The sequence below is a fragment of the Lepisosteus platostomus genome, chromosome 3 (genome assembly GCF_059453375.1).
Source record: "Lepisosteus platostomus isolate fLepPlt1 chromosome 3, fLepPlt1.hap1, whole genome shotgun sequence".
Taxonomy (NCBI): Eukaryota; Metazoa; Chordata; class Actinopteri; order Semionotiformes; family Lepisosteidae; genus Lepisosteus; species Lepisosteus platostomus.
The window spans coordinates 57,211,952-57,232,195 of record NC_142613.1 but is presented as its reverse complement, the minus strand read 5'-3'; the positions used below and the strand labels follow the sequence as shown (position 1 = coordinate 57,232,195).

Genomic DNA, 20,244 nt, shown 5'->3' with positions numbered 1-20,244 from the left:
AAGTCTAAATTCTATAATTATTTCTAGAATAGTATAATCTTTAAGATTTTTACAAAAAGCTTGATCTCTGACTGCATGATTCAGAATGGCTTCTGAATGTGTAAGAGTTTTTTTTTCAACAATACTGGAATGACAAATAATCTTTCAAATAAGACTTTAGGAAATTAAGCAGGAAACAAATACAGTACATATAAATAATGAACAGCTTTTGAACGTATTTTATTAAAATATAAGAAATACGTAAGGAAGTTTTATCCTTTATTTTTAAAATCATCTTTTGCGTAAATATTAGATACGGCATCAAATCTAAAGACATTAAGGTCGTGTACACAGTCAAGTTCTGATTAAAATACTCACATTTTGCATGCGTATATACATCATTTGTAATTCAGCAAAATGAGACATCATTGGAAGGCAGTGAATACAGTACTTTTGCAAGGCACTGTAGACACCAATTGTGGAAACATTTAGACTGAAAAGCTACTTACAAAAGTTCACACATCATTTACATCTCTTTAGTTGTGAGGAAACAATGAAAACAGGATGTTATGATACATAGTTAAATCTGCAGAATTCAAATCAAGGTGTGTTATTTTAAAATGAATCATTACACCAATATGACACAAATATTAACTTCCTAGTTTTCAACAATGAAGACTAAAAGAGAAATCTGATTCAAGTATTAACAATTGTTAAAAGTATTGACAAAGGTAATGCAAAGGACTTCTGTAAAACAACCAAATAATCAAAATCCTCAAAGGTGCTGACCGACTCAACCCAACAGACTTCAGAAATCAACGAACATGAACCAGATGACACAATCAGAATAGGAACTCAGAATGAGAAGCACTTTTTACATAAAGGGTTGTGAGAAATAAATTACATAAAACAGGCTACCCAGACATGTTGTATAAGATTATACCTAAGCTCATATCTTGATAATATGATTATAATTGATCAGTTGACTACTAGCAACCAAACAGACTGGGCTGAATCACCTCATTTTCAGATGGTTTCCAATAATTTACTGCACTTGCGAAGATCTGTCCTTTACAGTGCCGCCTAAGATGGAGAAAGTCTTAAACTGGAGTACAGGAGCACCAATATGCAAACAAAATTCACAAATAGTCGTTCAAGTACTGGAATGAGGAAAAATGTTCAAAATCATCTTCTTATGAACTGTTGCATCGATTGATTCAAAACTCTCAAGATGACATCAAGAAAGAAAGAGCTTTCACATCTGACACTTGAAAAGTTAAACTATAGTCATTTAGTCAAAGCTGAAGAAACGGGTACAGGTTTAGCCTTCAAAACTGATTGCTATTTTGTACTCTTTACCTTTCGGTCAATTTGCCTTTTATTTTTTATTTAGGCACCCATCGCAGTCCCTCACGATTTTAGAGGCTAATTGCCAGGAATAAGAGCTCCCAAAACAACAACAGTAAAGAGATGCAGTAAGCTCCTCTATAAACGATTTTTTTTTGTTTAAGTTTCTGAACAGCGAAAGTGTCGCCACATTGTTTTACAGTACATGCCAGTTGAGTACGGCTCTCCTGTCTTGGCATAAACAACCCGGCACTACAATTCCCACAGTGCTTAGCACCTCGAATAGGATGTATCGTTTCTCTTTCCGGCAATCAGTCACTGCTGAAATTTCACCCGGGAAGATGCACCTGAGTAGGCCATAAACAACGTTGAAAGTACGAGCGATTGTGATGTAAGATTAACAGAACAGGTACCTGAAATAGCAATCGCGGTTTTCATTTATTGACTAACCACTATTACCTTCTATTAAAATAAGTAACGATTTATCGTATGTTAAATTTCATGACAGCGTTTGATTTGAAAAAGTTACGTTATTATAGAATCACTTTCCTTTGTTCATCATCTTAAATTTCGATGTACAGTTTTTAATTATGCAATTCATACGTTGGCATGTTCCTTCTTATACGTACAATAATTGTTATAATTAATGATTAAATACTAAATGGTCATTTTGTAAGAGACGTGGTCTGATAATCCGTTGTTGCCATGACAGCCTTATTCCCTGCTGCTGTCTGTTCTGGGGCATTAGCCCATTAGCACATCAGACCTGTTCGCTTTATAAACATAGGCATTGTTTACACTTATAAACCACCGAATAAGTGAAGTGTGGTGCAAAGTAAATTTGAAGTCGCTAAACATAAAAAAGAACTAAACTTTAAAAAGAGTAACCTTTCTAATTGATGAAAAAGAGCAAGAAACAGTACTCAGCTGAATTGAAATCATACTTTTTGTTGTATGTGTATGTATTATTTTATGTATTTTCAGTGGTATTTGTGTTTTAAGTCAAATCCTCTGTTCTGAACTGCAGTTTTCAATAAATACACCGTATGTTACTGTAGTAAATTTGCTAAATAAAAATATTTCGTTTATATCTTTCTATATGTACGATCTGAATCCTCTTTTAATCTGCCTTTGGATTTATTATTGTAGTTGGATTGGATTGTAAAGGTGCATTGCTATCTATAAGACTAAGTTGGCAGTACTTTTTTGGTTGATAAGTATGTTTTACTCTTGTCTAAAGCACACTAGTTTTCTAGTGAGGAGACGATATTTAGTGCTGAAATGTAGATTGTAGAAAAAGCCCGAGCTGTAAACCTGCTTCAGCAGCATGTTTGGCAATTTAATAACGAGCAGTGACACATCTTAAAATTTCACACCACTTATCTTTTTGAAGTGTGAGTTTGAAAAGATTAGGGGAGGCTGACCTCTGTGTTTTCTAAAAATAGCGGGAAGGCAGATTTCTGAGAACCTGATCTGCATAGGGACACGTGAATATAATCAGCTCTGACGCTGGTGTGGTAATGTACATGTTATTAGGATTAAGTGCTTCACGTTGGAAGAGACGGAGGAAAGAGGCTTTTCGAGCACACTTATTCTTAGTCTCCTTGTAAACTGCATATAGCACACATGGTGTTCTTTTGTTTTTTCATTAAAGAAAGCGTCCACTTTTTAATTTCTGTGATGAGCTGCTTTTGAACTTTGCTCTCTTGTTGTGCCTGGTTTTCAGAAGGATGGATCTGGGCAAGGCGAAGCTGCTAAGGACTGGTCTTAATGCTCTTCATCAAGCTATTCACCCTGTGCATGGAATAGCCTGGACAGATGGGAAGCAAGTAGCGCTAACAGCTCTATATTGGGCTAATGGAGAACCCAAGTTTGGCGACACCAACGTTATCGGGCAATTTGACCATGTTCTTGGACTTTTCTGGGGTCCTGTTTGCTGCACAGGGTCTCCTGCCCTTCTCGCTGTTCAGCACAAGAAGCATGTCAGCGTGTGGCAGCTCCAGCTCAGCACTCTGGAGCAGAACAAGCTCCTGTGCACTCAGACATGTGAAATGAGCGAGCCTTTCCCCGTGCTGTCTCAGGGATGTGTGTGGCACCCAAAGAAGGACGTGCTCGCTATACTAACCAAAAGGGATGCCTCTGTCTTATTTTCAGTCAGGGTTGACAACCGCAGGGTGAAGGCGGACATCAAAGGTAGTGGCTTGATACACTGTGCTTGCTGGACAAAAGACGGCACGCGATTAGTGGTTGCAATTGGGAGCGCTCTCCACTCCTACATTTGGAATGACATTCAGAAAAGCCTCAATGCCTGTTCGTTCTGCCCCATCTTTGATGTTGGGGGTTACATCTGTGCTATTGAATCTACCGAAGATGCTCAAGTCGCTGTTGCCACAGAGCTGCCTTTGGATAAAATATGTGGTCTCAATGCTGGCATGGCTTTTGATGTCTCCTCTGCATCAGAAACAGGTTCATTGCCTTCACAGTCTTCTGTGCTAGTTGTAGATGAAGACTGTTTTTTAGACTCCAGAAGGAGGTCTATTGACTCTGAAAGGTCTTTAGCTCTGAATTCCATTGCTTCTTCCACATCGGGTCCTCTGGACCTAACTCACATCCTTGCAAACCACAGGAAATCAGACCCCAGTCCTCTGATTCACTTGAAGCGTCGTGATCATATTACCGGATCTGGACAAGACTCTTCCCATTTGATCTTGGTGACTTATGAAAGGAAGGTGACAACAACCAGGAAAGTAAGTATTCCTGGTATTTTGGTCCCTGACGTTATTGCTTTTGATCCTCGTGGACGTACTGTAGCAGTGGCCTCAAACACGTGTAACATGATATTGGTGTACTGTGTAACGGCCTCAGCCATGCCTAATATCCAGCAGATTCAGCTGCAGAAAACCGAAAGGCCAAAGGGACTGTGCTTCTTGAATGAAAAAATGCTCTTGCTTTTAGTGGGCAAGCAGAAGTCAAATGACCCAGCTTTCCTTCCTTCTTCAAACACTGATAAATACATAATTAGGCTCATGACCAAAGAACTCATTTATAACGAAGAATCGTCTTCTATGACTGCTTTTAGTCAAAACTCATCTAACGCGGATTCCGGTGTCAGTATCCCTGGGATGAAGAAGTATTTTGAGAACCTGTCCAAGGAAGAACGTGTCCAAGGGGTGAAGGAACTGCTGCTCCCTGCAGGAACTGTGATCCAGTCTCCCAGTGGCAGGAGAAAGCTGATTGAAGAAGTGAAGAGTTGTGAGCAGAGCCCAGTGGCCAGTGTAACAGACTTTTCAGACAGAGCAACGTCCAGCGAGTCCTCAATAGCCATAGAGAATTTTGACAACGAGCCCATCAACCGATCGGCGGGCTTAACTGTGACAGGGCCAACCAGCAGGGAATCAAGTAGGCCCAGTTCTCCACGATCAGAGTCATTGGAAAGGATACACTCTGCTCCAGCTCTGCCAAAGAACAACAGCTTGCTGAAGGAGAAAACAGTGGATCAGCTCTCTCAAAATCTGGAAAGGCTGTTTGCCAGGTTTTCAGAGGTACAGCAGTGCCTGTCGGAAATTACAGACTTCACTCGAAATGGAAAGAAGTCGATGGGTGCTTATCCGTCTTCATCTGATCCCCCTTTTGTCAACATCAGTTGTCAGGTAAATGGAACCTTACGAATTACTATACAAAACGATTCCTTTTAATCTTCCATAGTTGTAGTTTGAGTTCTGTTTATTGATTCTTCATGAACTGGGTTGTTGTGCCTTGGTTTGTGGTGGGTTTTTGTTATTTTGTGTATGAATAACCCTTCTTCCCAGATTAATTAGATTTAACTGTCAGTTTGTGGAAGGTTGCTAGTAGACATAAGTTGTTTATTTCCATAAAAAAAGAACATGAGATGAAGAACTCATCTGATAAAAAAACGCCTTCAGACACTGCTCTAGAAAATGTCTAAGCCCACTATAAGTGATTTAAAACCAATTATTATAGCCTTGCAATGTAAGGAACATTAGTAAATAGATGACAAATTTAGACAGACATTGTATTTTATCATTAAGTATAGCATGGCCCATCTGTTTGTATGCAGGCTGGGTCAGGAATATCCTCTACATTGCACTGGCCAGATACACGTGACTAACTGTCTTATGTTGTCTTAATAATGATTATTCTTGTTATCATTTTTGCTGTTACACAAAATATCAACAGTAATCCTACAGACATACAGGGGTCCAAATAACATATTTCATTCTTCTGTGTTTTTTTTCATTACTTGTAGCACAGCTTACCCTTATTTCGTCACGGCACTAGATTTCTGGATAAAAAAACTAAACTGGTCATAATCAATTCTTTTTATTTTGAATCTGATTGCTATGGCAGTTTCTCTTCCTCCCCATATTCCCCCCCATATAAAGATCTCCCAAAATTTTTGGCAGATTCATAAAGCTTAGATAAGAAATAGACTAATAAACACTAAAGCATGTGTTTTCCTTTCATTATATCCTTCCTTCCTGAACAAAAGAGGATAACTTCAGTCCTGTCGAGGGGATCTGCTACATTTGTAATGCAAACTCTGCAGCTCAGCAAACTAAGCAAAGAGATATTGGAACACTTTTCTTTTTCTTCTAATTTGCACTACTGAGAAATTACTAAAATAATGATGTTCTTTCACGTAACAGTTAAAATAATGACAATATTAGACTCAGTTCACAACCCCTTTTAGGTGTACAGAAAATATAAGATCTTAACAGTGATTTTATTTTTTAAAAAGGGGATTAGGGAAAAGTTTGGGTAAGATCACCTACACATATAGAAAGGAGGAGGATAGTGTATGACTTCTTATGGATTATAGGATCTGCATAAGTAGTAAGGGAATTAGATGGCTGTCTGACATCAATCTAGTTGCCTTCTGCAAATGAATGCTTACAGACCTGTAGTAATTATTTGTACAACTGCAACAAGAAAAACGAGAGTATTCAGTTCAAAGTCTGTAATACACCTGGGCATACACATGGCCTATATGCTGAAATAATGGATGACTGCCTAAAACAGGCAGGAATCTCCAGTGAATATCTGAGTGGAGTGCCTTTGTTGTCTGTAGCATCATACTGTTTATTAGTTTTGAGCTGTGTCAGTGTTTGAGCAGCAAAGTCAGAATAGAGGTTAATTCCACACAGAAGAAAGAAAAGGTATCTTTTCCTTTCAGCTGTGGAGGGTTTTCTTGGAAATACACCCGACAAATATTTTTTTTCTCTTACCTTTTCAGGCCTTAAATTATAAATTACAGACAGGTTAAGAGTGATATAGAATGAATGTTAAAGCTTTTCATCAGTTGAATAAGTAATGTGCTGATATAATATTTTTGAAGAATCAAATGGATCAGTACCAAAATAAATACTAATACCACCAGTGACACTACTAATGATTATGCAATACATACAATTAGAGCAATTTTAACACAAAGCACAAAGTGGAGCATGCACAAACATATTTATGCTTGTTGCCTTGTCTTTGTCTACTATGCATGACCCTTTGCATGTTGTCAAAGTGAACACTTGTATAGTACGTACTGTATTAATGTAACTGGCATTTGATGCTTCACACAGCAATTTCAATACAAAATAATACTGCTTTAGATTCTGTAGAAAGTATGTTGCTAACAAACCTTTTTTTCAGCATGGAATGAACGTCTGCTAAGTCCCCTGTAACTTGCATTCTGACGCATGTCCCAGTTTAAAACGTCTGAGGTATATTCTGGCATACCCTTTTAATGTTGGAATTTCCAATACACTTAGCTTTAAAGTTTTTAACCCGTGTTTAACATAATTGTTATGATAAAGATTTGTCATATTTTTTCCTTCCTATTTATGTTGTAGCAGGTTGTGACAATATTACTGTTACATAAGGAAAACTTATGAACCAGTGCTAAGGCTGATCAAGCATTTGTCAACAAGTTGTGTCAACTGCACACAGACCAAGTGACCAGAATAGTTTTTCCGAAGAAAGAAAGGAGGATTATTGTCCCCATTAATGTATGGGATGCAAAGTATAGGCTATTAATATTTTTAAAAGGGGAAATTGTCAAAATAACAAGTACTTGTTGCTGTACTGTGTTGGAGGAGAGGAAGGTAAGGCCCACTGTTTAGCCAGGGGACACTTTAGACTCCTAGGTTGCTAACTTCATAATTAATACTGGAAGTAAACTGCATTGTTTGTCTCAAATTAAATATAGATTTGAAATTAAGATGGTACTTCAATGTAAAATAATGACAAACCCACAAATGCTATTGCTTTAATTCCGCTTGATACGTGTCTTACTATATATTGTTGTCACAGGTAATATAGTTACTATCTTTAAGAAGCTGTGAGTGCTTTCTTTTAAAGCACCTAGCACTATAAATTTATTCAACCAAATTGCATGCACTGCCATATTCTAGAGACAATGGCATAGCATGTCTTCAGACTTTGGGAAGAAAACGGAGTACCTGGAGGAAGCCCATGTGAACATGGGACAACATACGAACTCCACGCAGGTAGCACCCAGGTGGTGAATTGAACCTTTTTATGGTGAGGCCACGATGGTAACCACGTCTCCAATGTGCCGCCCACTTTTTAAAATGAACAGTATTGTTTTTTCCAAAGGAACAGAAATAAAGGTAAAAGAAAAGAGGCCCAGTGTTCTTCAGGTGTCGATATTATCTTTCGTTTGCTCTGTTTGACCAATTACTGTTTGATTGGCAGCGTGATTTTGAAGTTAAATGCATGTTTTGATTAAACTGTAATCAATTCAAGCTCTGCTGACTCTGATAAACATGTATAGTTTAAACAGTTAGAGTGAGAAACATCTTATGTTAAGAATTTTCTGATTTTCTTCACTTGCCTGAAGGTACCAAAACTTTTTACATAGATGTCCTTCACTATCCATTAGATTAAAGACAATGTCTTGATGACCTTGACATGGGTTAGATTGGTTGTCTAGAGGTGAAATACATAAACTCCTTTTAGCAATCCACTGAGCTTCCCTGCCCTAATTCTGTGCATTCAGGTATTTACAGAAGGGATATTATAATATAACTGTCAGTAATGTATACACATATTAAAAAAAGAATGCACTGTTGGACAAGAAAAGAGTTCTGTAATATTTTCTATACATGAGAAAATGATAGCAACTGATCTAAATCTTGAAACTAAAAGCTGTTATTCTGCATTGAAGGACCAGCCAAATCTACTTTCAAGCCCTACACAATGCCTTTATCTTCGTGGGTATCTGGTTTGCTTGTTGAAATCTGATGAGCACCAAACGGGATAATTGCATCTCCTGCTTTCGTTGTAGAGGTCTCTGCAGACTGTTTATTTACTGTTTCAGATGATCTCTGCCTTTCTTCTTCTGCAGAAGCAGCTTTCTGAGAATGTATTCATCGATGAGAGGAGGCCTGTACTGTTGTGTGAAGGCAAACTATGCTTACAGGTTATCCAAGAGCTGTTTAGTCTCTCGATTGTAGAAATGCTGCATGGTAAGTAAAGAATGTCTATCATTTGAACAAGTTGTAGTACTAAGTTTGCATTGTACAGTGCATGTTTTATTAGCACCAGCATGTGTATAGGTATACACATGATTGACAGCACATTGTTGGACTCGGGTCTGTTACAATTAGTATTCAAAATCTGAAAATACTGACCTGCTTATTTAGGGTGTAGTTTGATTATTTTGTCAGGTGAGATAAAATAATCAAACTACACCCTATTGTTAATAAAGTCACACTAGCAAGGTCAGATTAAATGTGGAAAATCACACATACGTCTGTTCATCAGAGTAATGAAGCCAGTTCATAGATGGGATCTTTCTAGATCCATGGGGTCTTTAATGACTAACTAGTCAGGACCTCAGTTTAATGTGTCCTCCAAATGATGGCTTCTTTTGCTGCGCTATGTACCCTGTCACCATATTGGGAAATTGGTTTAGAGAAATACTGGTTCAGAGGGAATAGTGTCACCTGTTGGTCCATCTGCACCTCTTAAAGTGGTAACTGGTTTTCCTTTGAGGTCTTCCATCCCAGTTCTGACCAGACCCATCTTTGCTTAACCTATGAGATCTGACAAGATCAGGTGAAAAGGTGCTAATTTTAAGAGAAGGTTATATTTCTAAAATTGAAACTTAGTGAGATTAAATTTAAAAATAATATATAAATTTTAAAAAAACTTGACCCTCCACGAACTCAGCAGTATGCTCAGCAGGGTTACGTGGGGTGGATGCAGTTGTAGTTTAGAGCAATGTTTCCCTGGAAGACCTTCATGCTTCCACGTGAGAAAAAGAAAACTAGAGCTACAAGGCGGTAACCCTGCTGCACAAGAGGTAGAAGAGATAACAGGTTTTGCCGACATGGGAAATCAGATCATTGTATTCAGAGTCCAGAGTGTTAACCATAACACCATGAAACATCGACAACAGCTTTCACGTGGTACCAAGATGTCTCTTCCAACATTTGCTCAAGATGGGGATAGTACCACGAACTGGTCTTGAGCAAGTGTTGGAAGAGACATCTCTGTAGCACTTGAAGGCTGTCGTTAATGTTCCATTTAGTTATGGTTAACACTCCACTGTCGGTGGAACCTGTTATCACTTCTACCTCTTGAGCAGCAGTGTTACCGCTTTGTAGTCTGATCTTGGAAGCTTAGCAAGGCTGTGCCTAGTCTGTACTGGGTTGAGAGGTCTACAGACATCCAGGGTGGTAAAGAAGTGTTCCAGTATGTGGAACTCTATCCCAGCTAAACCAAAATTTCCAAACCAATAGCCATAATTATGGTGATCAGAGACAGAGCACTGTAGGAGGTGCTGTCCTTGGCATGAGACATTAAACTAAGGTCTGGTTTATGTGGTCATTAAATATCCTATGGCACTTTTCAAAAGAGTTAACACTAGTGGCCAGTAGCCTTCTTAGCACTCCACTTTTATTAAATTAGTAAAGCAATTTCTCGTTTTCAAATTCTCAACCTAATCTGCTGTGTAGTGTGACTTTTGCTAGCTAATGGTTGCCACACGTCACCCAGGTGGGTGTGGCAAATGTGTTGCATCTTAGTCTCAAGGAGACAACAAAATCACAGCCTTTAATTAAAACTCTTTTGTTGATTTTTACTTTTTATAAAAAGTAGTTTTCAAACTGTACAAAATGCCCTTTCACACATCAATTTCCCTATGGTATTAATAAAGTATTATCTATCTATCTAGGTTTCCTTGGCAATTTTTACCTCTTATGTTTGTATTTGTCAAAGATGATACATTCAGCTTGCAGCAGGGTGCTACTGTGGTGCTTTTTGACTGTTAGTCTTGGTTTCGTCAATAACTGAGTAATGTTACCCTAGCACATGCTGAAAAGAAATAGTAGAGCTTAAAGGTCAGTAAAAAAATAAATACTGCTGCTGATGTTGGTAAGCATGTGATTTTATAGGTATGTTTTTAAAGGGCAAAAAGTAAAAATTGTGTTCATTATTGTGAATCACTCTAAAATTGAAGGTGTTTCACTCTCTGACATGATGCAAGATGCATTGTATTTTCAGTTTAGCCTCTAGACCATTTTCAATTGATAACCCCCAAACAGAAATTAATTGACTGGAGACAATTTACAGTGTTAAAAAAGCTAATTATCATTATTATTAGTGAAAGTATGTAGTAATTAACAGTTTATGTAATAAAATTTAAGTATTAAACTTAATATAAATAACCAATATGTATAGTGCAAATACAGTGCATTCTTAACTTATTACTATTTACATATCTACCTGGATTTCAGTTTTGCCACAGAAAATCATTTTAATCAGGACTTTTTTCACACTTTTTTCATATGCGGCCTCCCTCACAAATTTTACTGTTATCAATAGAAAGCTATTTTCTTTACTTCTGCAAGAGCGAAAACTACCAATTTAGCGGTTTAATGCCTAGCTAAGTAAAAAATACTTTAAATTGTTAGGTGATGACATCTTACTTTTTATTCTTTATTTCATGAGTTTAATTATGAAGATAACATACCTTTATTGGTTTGACTAGTTTTTGCTTTCATATGTCTGTATACATTAAAATGCGAAGTAATTCTTAAAAACTTCAGAAGCCTCATACAAATTTAAGTGTTATAAATGAAATATTTAAATGTAGAATTGGCAACTGTTTTCTTCAAAGGGGAACTGCTGTCACAATTCCTCAGACTTGTTATTAAATCTCCGTAACAAAATAAATTAATTGACGGTATAGAAAAACTGACAGATTTTGAATTAAGCACAAAATTGTTAACGTTGTGAACGTAATGTAAGTCACCACTGTCTCAAATCCCTGGTCTCACCACAGGCGAGAGGGAAAGTTCCCACGGGCTGTGCCATGATGCAGCCCTTCATGCTCACTAGTCACTTTAATGACTAATGTGATGTGTGAGCAAATTAAGTACATGCAGATATTTCACCACAGAAAGTGATCTGCATGCAGAGTTAACAAGTAAGTTCTATTTAACAGCAAAACCATCTCAAAGTTGAGAGTTATATTTCTATTGGATTAAAAGAGATGCATTAACGTGCCCGTTTATAATGTAAAAGGGCCACTTCACGTCACCGGAGGTTTTATTATCGTCTCGGAAATGTATCTGTTTCATGATGTAAGCTGGAGGTTTTACAAGTTACTGTGTACATTTTACTTTTATTGTGGTTTAAAATGCACTCATCAACACTGGATTCTTTCGAACCCTGAAAAATAAAAATAGCGTTGCAGTTCCTCTTTAAGAATCACCTCAATCTCAACTTGCTCACGGCTACAAATCTACAAATCCTGTGACCCCACACAGTAGAGAATGGAAAGTGTATGCAGCCTCCACTGACTATCATCTTTGAAACGTGTCTTAATACGTCACAGGCAACACTCCTCCTGCTGGAGGTTCAATGCCAGTTGGAAAAAGGCATGTTCCTCTCCTACAGCACTGCAAGCCTGAGAGCACCTGAGCACCTCATGGGTTCTGTTGAGAGCCTTGTCCTGTTAAGCCCTGACTCTACTCTGAGATGTGCTCAGCCAATTGTGTGCCACCTCTTGGGGAATCTGACTCATAGTCAGCTAGTGACATAACCCAAGCCTAAAGCTACAGTGCTGGCATCATTGAACTTACGCTGTGCTCGGACAAGTGCCTTTACTTCTTGAGACACTATGGGAGGGCTTTCTTTAAAGCTTGGCTCTATAAGGGATGGGTTCCATTTGTGCTGTTCACATGGAATCACTCAAAAGCTTGAATGTTAACTGTGCACCCAGAGTTTTTAGGAAGTCATACACCTGATCATACTGGATAACTGGGCATAATGGTCAATTTAACAGTTTCCAATAGATTTAATTTTTTCTTAATACAGCATAAATATAACACTGTGTTTGGGTATACTTAAAATGAGCTGAAACATGTATAATAGACATAAGTTTTCACTTGATTAAATGTCTGCAGTAATGGAAAGCGGGTATCGGTCTCTGTGCACAGCTGTAGTGAAGCTTTAGGAGATACGGCAGGCTTTGAGTAAGTTACATTATGTAATGTTAAAGATCCCAGCTACAAGGAACCGTTTAAGAATGTGATAAGGGTACTTTTGTCATGAAAAATCCGATTTGTCTGTATTAATACAATGAAAATTTAATGGACAGAAAATTCTCTTGGATTTAGTTTTGTATTTGTAGAAATGCAAAGGAAAAATCTCAAAACATGGCCTGAAAACTAAACAATATAACAAATCTATAAAAACATCTTTAAAAAACATTGGGTGTTTTTCATTAAAGGTATTTAAAGTATTTTTTCACTTGCTCCACAATAAGTGATTTTAAGATTTTAAGAAGTCTGCAGTTTAAGGAAAAGTCATGTTGTGGCTGGTTTCCTGAAAGGAGGTTTATTTTAAAAAATGTGACATTTATATATTACTTGGAACAGACATTAACTTGATTTGTCATTGTTTATGTTGCTTTCAATAGGATGAGTGGAGCTTAACATGGATCATTTTAATACTAAATCAAGTGCCAGCCAGGAGCAAATGGGGAGCATGTGGGTAGATAATAAAGACTACGGTTAAATAATAGATTGTATTAGTACTGAAACATATGGTAGTTTAAAGGAAAATACAGTAGAGTAGCAGTTCACAATAGTCATGTAGGCCAAGTTCTAAATTATGGGCAAAATATTTAAGTTTTCTCATTTTAATTATCAGGCCTTTGTCCATTCCTTGTTTTAAAATCACCCCTCATTCAGGTGTGTGAGCTGAAATGTAAACAACTGGACTTGACAGATGGAAAAATCAAACTCATTGTTCTTACAAGAAGTAAAAAATAAATATGTCTATATAAATAAAATATTCACATAATACCTCTATTACATCAACTTAAAAACTTTGAATAACTTGCTGCTCAGACAATTTCCAAGGTTTCTGTAGTTTTTTTACTTTGTCATTACATTATTCTGCTACCCTTTCATAGAAAATTTCTCTTTGATTATTTTTTTGTGATGCCCACCCAATTTTGGAATTGCCAGTTGTGTATTTTGGCTTACGGCTGCGAATCCCATTCCTTAACACACGATAGAATGAGGAAGCACAGGCCGACTGCTCTGATCTGCCCAAATTTGAGCCACTGGTTGCGTAGCCCTGCCCCCTATTGGAGGTTCAGTACCAATTGCAGAAAAGACACGTTTCAATGGCAGCACAGGAAGCCGACAGGTGTCTGGAAAGCTACAGGTGTTGCCGACAAAAAAGACTGCCAAAGCCGTGCAAAATTTTCAAAGCCTGAGGGAACAGAGTGCTTGAGATAAGAGAATCCAGAATGTGTTGATTAAGAATGTGTTGTTTTAACTTGGGTGAAACATACAAATAAGACTACAAAATATAAATGAAAATACCTCAAAGGCATAATTATATATTTTTAATCATTTAATTGTAATTTCCATTTTAATTATTTTTTTTCTTTTTAGACTTTTTCATTGTCATATTTGTAATTTTCTAATTAAGTGATAAAGGCAGGTCTTGTCCTTTACCTTGCAAAAATGAAGGGAGACAGTGCTTTCTCTGAGACCTGCACTTGTTAGTCTACCCACCTCTTATTCACACTGGACCTCCAGTGCCAGCAGAGGGAGATCAGATTCAGTTTTATTCTTTGATACTGCACCCGACGCTTCAGTTGTCACTGTTTTAGAGCATGCAGAAGACACCCAGGCTGTCTCCCATGCAGCTATGCAGTTCGACTCGAACCAGCATGGTCTGTGGAGTTCTATAAGCCACACTGCGGCCACAGTCAAAACACATTTGATGTTGGTACAGGAAAATATCCAAAATTTAGTTTTAGAATGGGATTTTGTTTGTAAACCTCAGCTTTTAAAATTATCTGCGAAAGCCTAAGATCCTGAGCAGAAAATAGGAGGAGATTAGGAAGGAATTAAGGGTTTAAAACAAAATCAGCTTATGAACCCACTTGTCACATCTTACAATTTCACACAGATGGGCCTAATTAACAACAAGATGCTTCCCTGACTACTTTTCAAGCCTGCAGAAACAGGGAACTCTTTACAGCACAAGGCGTGTTGTGCCATTGCACATCACCCAGTCTGCTTAATTTCAGCTTCCATTCATGCCAGAGTTCGGTTTATTTGCTTTATTGAAAATGTGTTTGGATTTGTTCTCTAATTTGTTTAGAAATAATAAATTCCTTTTTTGTAAGCATTGTAAAATTCTAATATTTAGAACTATTTTTACATCCTTTTCATGAGTTTTTTAACTTAGAACCATCTACCATCAGAAATGAAGCCATGCTGACAGAACTTTCTTGTATCTCCTCTCCCATGAGTTCAAGTGAAATGTATGATTTGTGATTTGTGGTTCAATTTAAGGGCACATTATCATGCATATGTTTCATTAAAGCTTGAGTAAATATTCCGGAATTGCAGTGTATAGTGGCATTACAGTCTGATTAGGCAATGTCCATTTGAAGTTTATATAGGGTATTATACTATCTTTAGAAAAGGTGCTAGTACTATAGGAGATGTTAAGCTTTGTCAAAGCAAATATGTTCTCAATTCTCACCTTTCTTCATAACCTTTAGCAAAGCAACATTTAAAAAAATTAAATGAGTTCTGAGATGAGAGGCACCATCAAATTGGGAAGACCTGAGATTGATCTGAACCGGAGTTCCAGATCAATAAAAATAGTGCCTTGCGCCATGTAATATTAATACAGTATTGCTATTAAAGCATTTAAAATAGCAGCATTCAGGGATGTTAATATTAAATGAAAGGCTCTTAACAGGGTTTTACCTTTAGAGGAAGAACAGAATAATGTAATATATGAATATTAATTATATAAATATCCTTTTGAGTTTGTAATGTCATACATTAATTAGTGCTTGAAATTAGGTTCTTTCAAATAATGACTTTTCTCTCACCTCTGTTTGCACTTTAAATCAGTTTTTCTTACAATCTTAAATATTGTGCTAATTGTTATATATAATTTGATATTCAGAGCTTTCTATTTTTAAAAAGATTTTAACTTTAAATTGGTATCTAAAGAGGTGAAATCATTGTCACTGTTAAGTTTCACACTGATATTTTAAGATTTTTTATCATGTCTATTTTTGTCTTTTTTTTTCCCAAGGTCCTCTCTGGATAGTTCTGGTTGCAGATGGGGAAGGATTTGTTCCGCTGACCTTTAAACACAGGGATGAAATCACTATTCGAAATGGAAAGTCAAAGGCTCTTCCACGGTCCCACTTTAGTGCTGATATTTCAGATGGCCCACATTCATCATGTGCAGAAAACTAAAAAAATGGCCAATGGCTTGAAAGGTGTTTTATACTTTGGATACTTGGATACTTATGATACTTTGTGGTGGATTCACATTTTATTAAAAGAGCTGAGATGTCTTATGTAATGTATTTTATTTTACAAATACAAAAAATTAGGAACATAGCACTAATTATTAATTGTGCAAAGGTAACCAATGAACTTGTTTTATTTTGATGCCTTGAGGGTAGAGGACCGTATTTCCCTGTGGTCACTGGGACACTTTGAGACAGTTGGGAATTTTAAACGGAAAGAGGTTCATGTATGCATTCAGCATTACTTCTGTGCACCTTAAATGTTCATTTTTTCAGCCATTACTCAGACAGCTGCACAATGTTATTGATTTGTCAAAAGCACCATTGTAGCTGCAAACAGGTAAAGGTTTATTCCATGCTGAAAAGAAAGGAAAAGAAACACAACTTTTAACAGTTTCAGCTGTGGAGCCTTCTTCAGATGTGAAGAACACCCCACAGCCGAAAAGTTTTCTTTTTTGTTCTCTTTTCAGTATGGAATAAACCTTTACTTGTTCCTTTGCAGCCTATGCTTGCTGACCCAGCTACTCGCTTGAACTTCATCACTGTAGTTGTGTTTCTTAGTGAACAGCTGATCAGCATAATGTATTTAGAGTGTACAAGTAGGAAGTGCAGATATACCTTTGTTGAGATGAATATTACTGTACATGTAACTTGCAAATTAACATCTTTCTTTTTAAAGGGCAGTTTTAAAATCCCATTCTTCCTTGAAGTGTCCTGGTGAACACAGAGGCACGTGGTTGTTCTGTTTTTGATAGGCATCACTCCTTGTTGTCTGCTAAGTACGAAAAGACAAGTATGAGCCACGTAGCAGCAAATATGGACTTATGAGGTTGCAGAGCTGAAAGACTCTTGCTTAACACTATTTGATCAAATTGCACCAATGGTATTGTTGAATGAAGGAGAAGAAGCATGTTCAGGCAATGGTCTGCAACTATCCACTGTTACAATACTCAAGAAGCACTACCAGTTCACAGAGAGCACAAGTGATTGCCCCTGATACTGTTACCTGTGTATAAGAGCCAAGGAAGGACCACCTCAGGTATTGGCTCTCTGCAATAAAAGCTGTTGCTGCTAACACATTTGTGCAACCAAGGAATATCCATACATTCATTTGCAAACTGCTTTATCCAATTCAGGGGGTGTGGTGGAGCTAGAGTCTATCCATGCAAGCAACAGGTACAAGGTCTGGTACAGACACGCACACACACACCAGGACAAAAACCAGTAGGTTTTTGGATGGTGGAGGGAAACCCACACAGACACAGCGAGAACATAGAAATCCACACAGGTACTGTAGCACCACGGGTCTGGAATTGAATTCAGGGCCCCAGTGCTGCCCATTTAGGGAATACCCATGAACCTGAATACAATTGTTATAGCACCTGTTAAATGATACATGCAGGATACAGGATACGCTACCATGAAATACCATTACTTATGGATCAGTTACTTCAGAGAGACATGGCTTAAATTTGTCATGTGGCCCATAGCTCAAGTCACTTTTGTCTTTGATGTATCAGTACCTAAATTTATCTCACCTTATTTTTACAAGTTATTTTTGGGGGATTGCATTTTAAGTTTTTCAGTATATTATGAACCTGAATTTCTGTCTTTTTTTTCACTGAGGACCTCCATAGCTTTTTCAGTGATTAATCTATAATAAATTCAGACATGTTTATAATGTTCTTAGTAACTTTGCTGTTCTATATCAATTGTAAGACTTCAAAATTTACACAAAACTGGAAAAATATACATTTTGTTGCTTTCTTGCAGCTGTAATTTAGCAATACTTTATTCATTTTGCATACCTCAACTCATTAGTATTTAATTTTAACACTTTTAGGAAGTATTACATCTGGTGTGTTTTACAATAAATTAAATATCTACCTCAACTCTGCTAGTGATAAAAACTATTTAGACAAAATTACCACAGTACATTTTAAAAATGTTCTTTACAATTTGTTCTTCATAAAAATGATTTTAGAAAGCTTTCTGAACGTTCATAGAATCTAAGATAAATATGCAAGATAAATAATTACTGTATATAGTCTTTAAACTCCCTTGCCTGTTCTTTGTAGTCTGAACATGTTTTATACATTGAAAAAAATCCTTACGTCATGATTAGAAGTTTTAAATGCAAGGTATTTCATATTGCCAAATGAATGTGATATTAAACCTGAATGACAATTTGTGAGCAATCCTTTGGCTTCTAAAGAAGAAGCCATACGTTTTCTACTTGTTACCCATACTGTGTACATCATTTTTTCCTTCAGTTCCATTTAGTCAAAAGGATCTGAGAAATGGTTGAAGAATTTTAAATACTGTAAATAAAGATTTAACATAGATGCATTTTGCTGTTATATTATTTTGATGGATGTCCTTTGTAGAATACACATTTCTTTTCCAGATGCTTCAGTAGTTCGTTTTTTTTTAACTGTTGTTTTAGCTGTTTGTCACATTCTAATGGATTCTGGTTTTCCTGAATGAATAGTGCAAGCTATACTGCTCATAGTTAGAAGAGGCACCTCATCTATTTTATATTTCTGATGGTACTAAAAGTTTGCGACACACTTCCCTCCTCCCATTATTCTTTACTCATGCACAAGCATATTGTAGTGTTCACTCTCCCAGTGATGGATATCCAGGACTGTGCTTTGACCTTTCTCCCTTTTCCACCTGTAATAATGCTCACTTTCTTGAATTTTCCAATAAAAGATGGGACCTATACCCTCTCTCTTCTAATTCATGGGTGGCTAGTAAATGCCATGACCTTTACCAATCTCGGTAGCATGCAATTGGTAATTATTAAGGGAAATAAACCCATGTGAACTTGCAGCCGCTCCTCACCTGCTCTTCCACTTCTTACACCTGCCAGCTAAAGGAAAGTTTCTGCAATATTACCATTAATTTTAGAAACAGCTTACAGCATTTCAGTTTTTAACATGATTTTGCCTCGAAATGCAGAGTCAGATTATCCCGGCAGAAACTGTTGACTGTAAAATAAGGAGCTTTGCTCAACCACTCTCAAACGTTCTGAGTTTATATACAGTATGTCAAACTAGAAAAACTTAACTCACACCGCATTAAGTTCCCAAGAGATACTCTTCTGTTTCATGTATACCCCCAAAGTGAAAAGTAGCACTTTGGATATACCAACTCCTAAAATATTGTATCACACCCGTTAATGTTTGAAAGGCACACCACTATGCCCTGGACCATCAGTTTATAAACGCTGCTTAAGACATCACTGGGAAACAACGAAAAAAGATAACTTCCAGGGAACCATTATCATAAAGGCTCTTATACCTGGTAAGGGTCTTGGCAACCCAGAGAAGGGAGAAGAGCAGTCTCGGGCCTATTCTCTGCGATACGCTCTGGGTATAAGACCTGCATGCCACACTCGGATTTAAAGCCACACTGCATGTTTAACTGAAGAAACAGATGGAAAGATGGAATGAGCCAAAACATTTCTATATTCAGAACCTGATAAATGTCAGGTTAGTTAGGAATGGTGTTTCTTTTTAGTGTGCCAGGGCGCATTAGATGCGATTCCAGTGATCTCATGCTGTTAGTAGGGAGTGCAATTGAATGTTGAGATCATAGTTAACGAGAATGTCTCTGGGATGTGGAAGGACCTTGAAGAAAATTACTCGGCCACAGGGAGGGCATGCGAACCACACACAGATCGCACCCCAATCTGAGGCAGGCCCACTAGAGCCCCAAACTTTCAGATGCTGCCAATACCGAAGCTTTAAGAAAATGCCCTTTTGCATGTGGAGGGATAATCTGGTTAAATTTAGCATTGACCACATCAACTGATTCTTGTGCTTAAATTAATCCGTATAGAGCTGTTCATTTTAATCCTATTATCCTTCTTGAACTGTGAAGAGCATTTACAGCTTTTCATAGCTGTGTTTAAAGGACAAGAGGCAATTACATAAAGCAATTGTTAAGGGTTTTAAATGTGAATTTAGAATATGAAACAAAATTAAGTATGAAATCTAGCTGACAGGTGCATTCTCATTACTGTTTCTTGAGGAATTAGTGCTAAGGCTTCTGGATATCCTGAG

The 20,244-nt window shown here is 37.2% G+C and overlaps 1 protein-coding gene across 3 annotated transcripts; it reads left to right on the top strand.

Moving 5' to 3' along the window:
• Positions 1-1,634: 1,634 nt before the first annotated feature.
• Positions 1,635-18,901, top strand: wdcp (WD repeat and coiled coil containing). 3 transcript variants are annotated; one of them, XM_088626151.1, is made up of 4 exons: positions 1,635-1,735; positions 3,053-4,976; positions 8,708-8,828; positions 15,952-18,901. In XM_088626151.1, the coding sequence occupies exons 2-4, from the start codon at positions 3,057-3,059 to the stop codon at positions 16,116-16,118; spliced, it is 2,208 nt and encodes a 735-aa protein (XP_088482277.1). In that variant the 5' UTR covers positions 1,635-1,735; positions 3,053-3,056; the 3' UTR covers positions 16,119-18,901. The 3 variants fall into 3 exon arrangements, with proteins under 3 accessions (XP_088482277.1, XP_088482279.1, XP_088482278.1); XM_088626153.1 differs by having other exon boundaries at positions 1,643-1,700; XM_088626152.1 differs by having other exon boundaries at positions 1,655-1,717.
• Positions 18,902-20,244: the final 1,343 nt, after the last annotated feature.

Excerpts from the sequence above, each read along its gene's own strand:
- wdcp (XM_088626151.1), top strand. The coding sequence starts at position 3,057 with ATGGATCTGGGCAAGGCGAAGCTGCTAAGGACTGGTCTTAATGCTCTT. Across the intron at positions 4,977-8,707 it reads TTGTCAACATCAGTTGTCAG|AAGCAGCTTTCTGAGAATGT; the intron begins GTAAATGGAACC and ends CTTCTTCTGCAG. Across the intron at positions 8,829-15,951 it reads GATTGTAGAAATGCTGCATG|GTCCTCTCTGGATAGTTCTG; the intron begins GTAAGTAAAGAA and ends TTTTTTCCCAAG.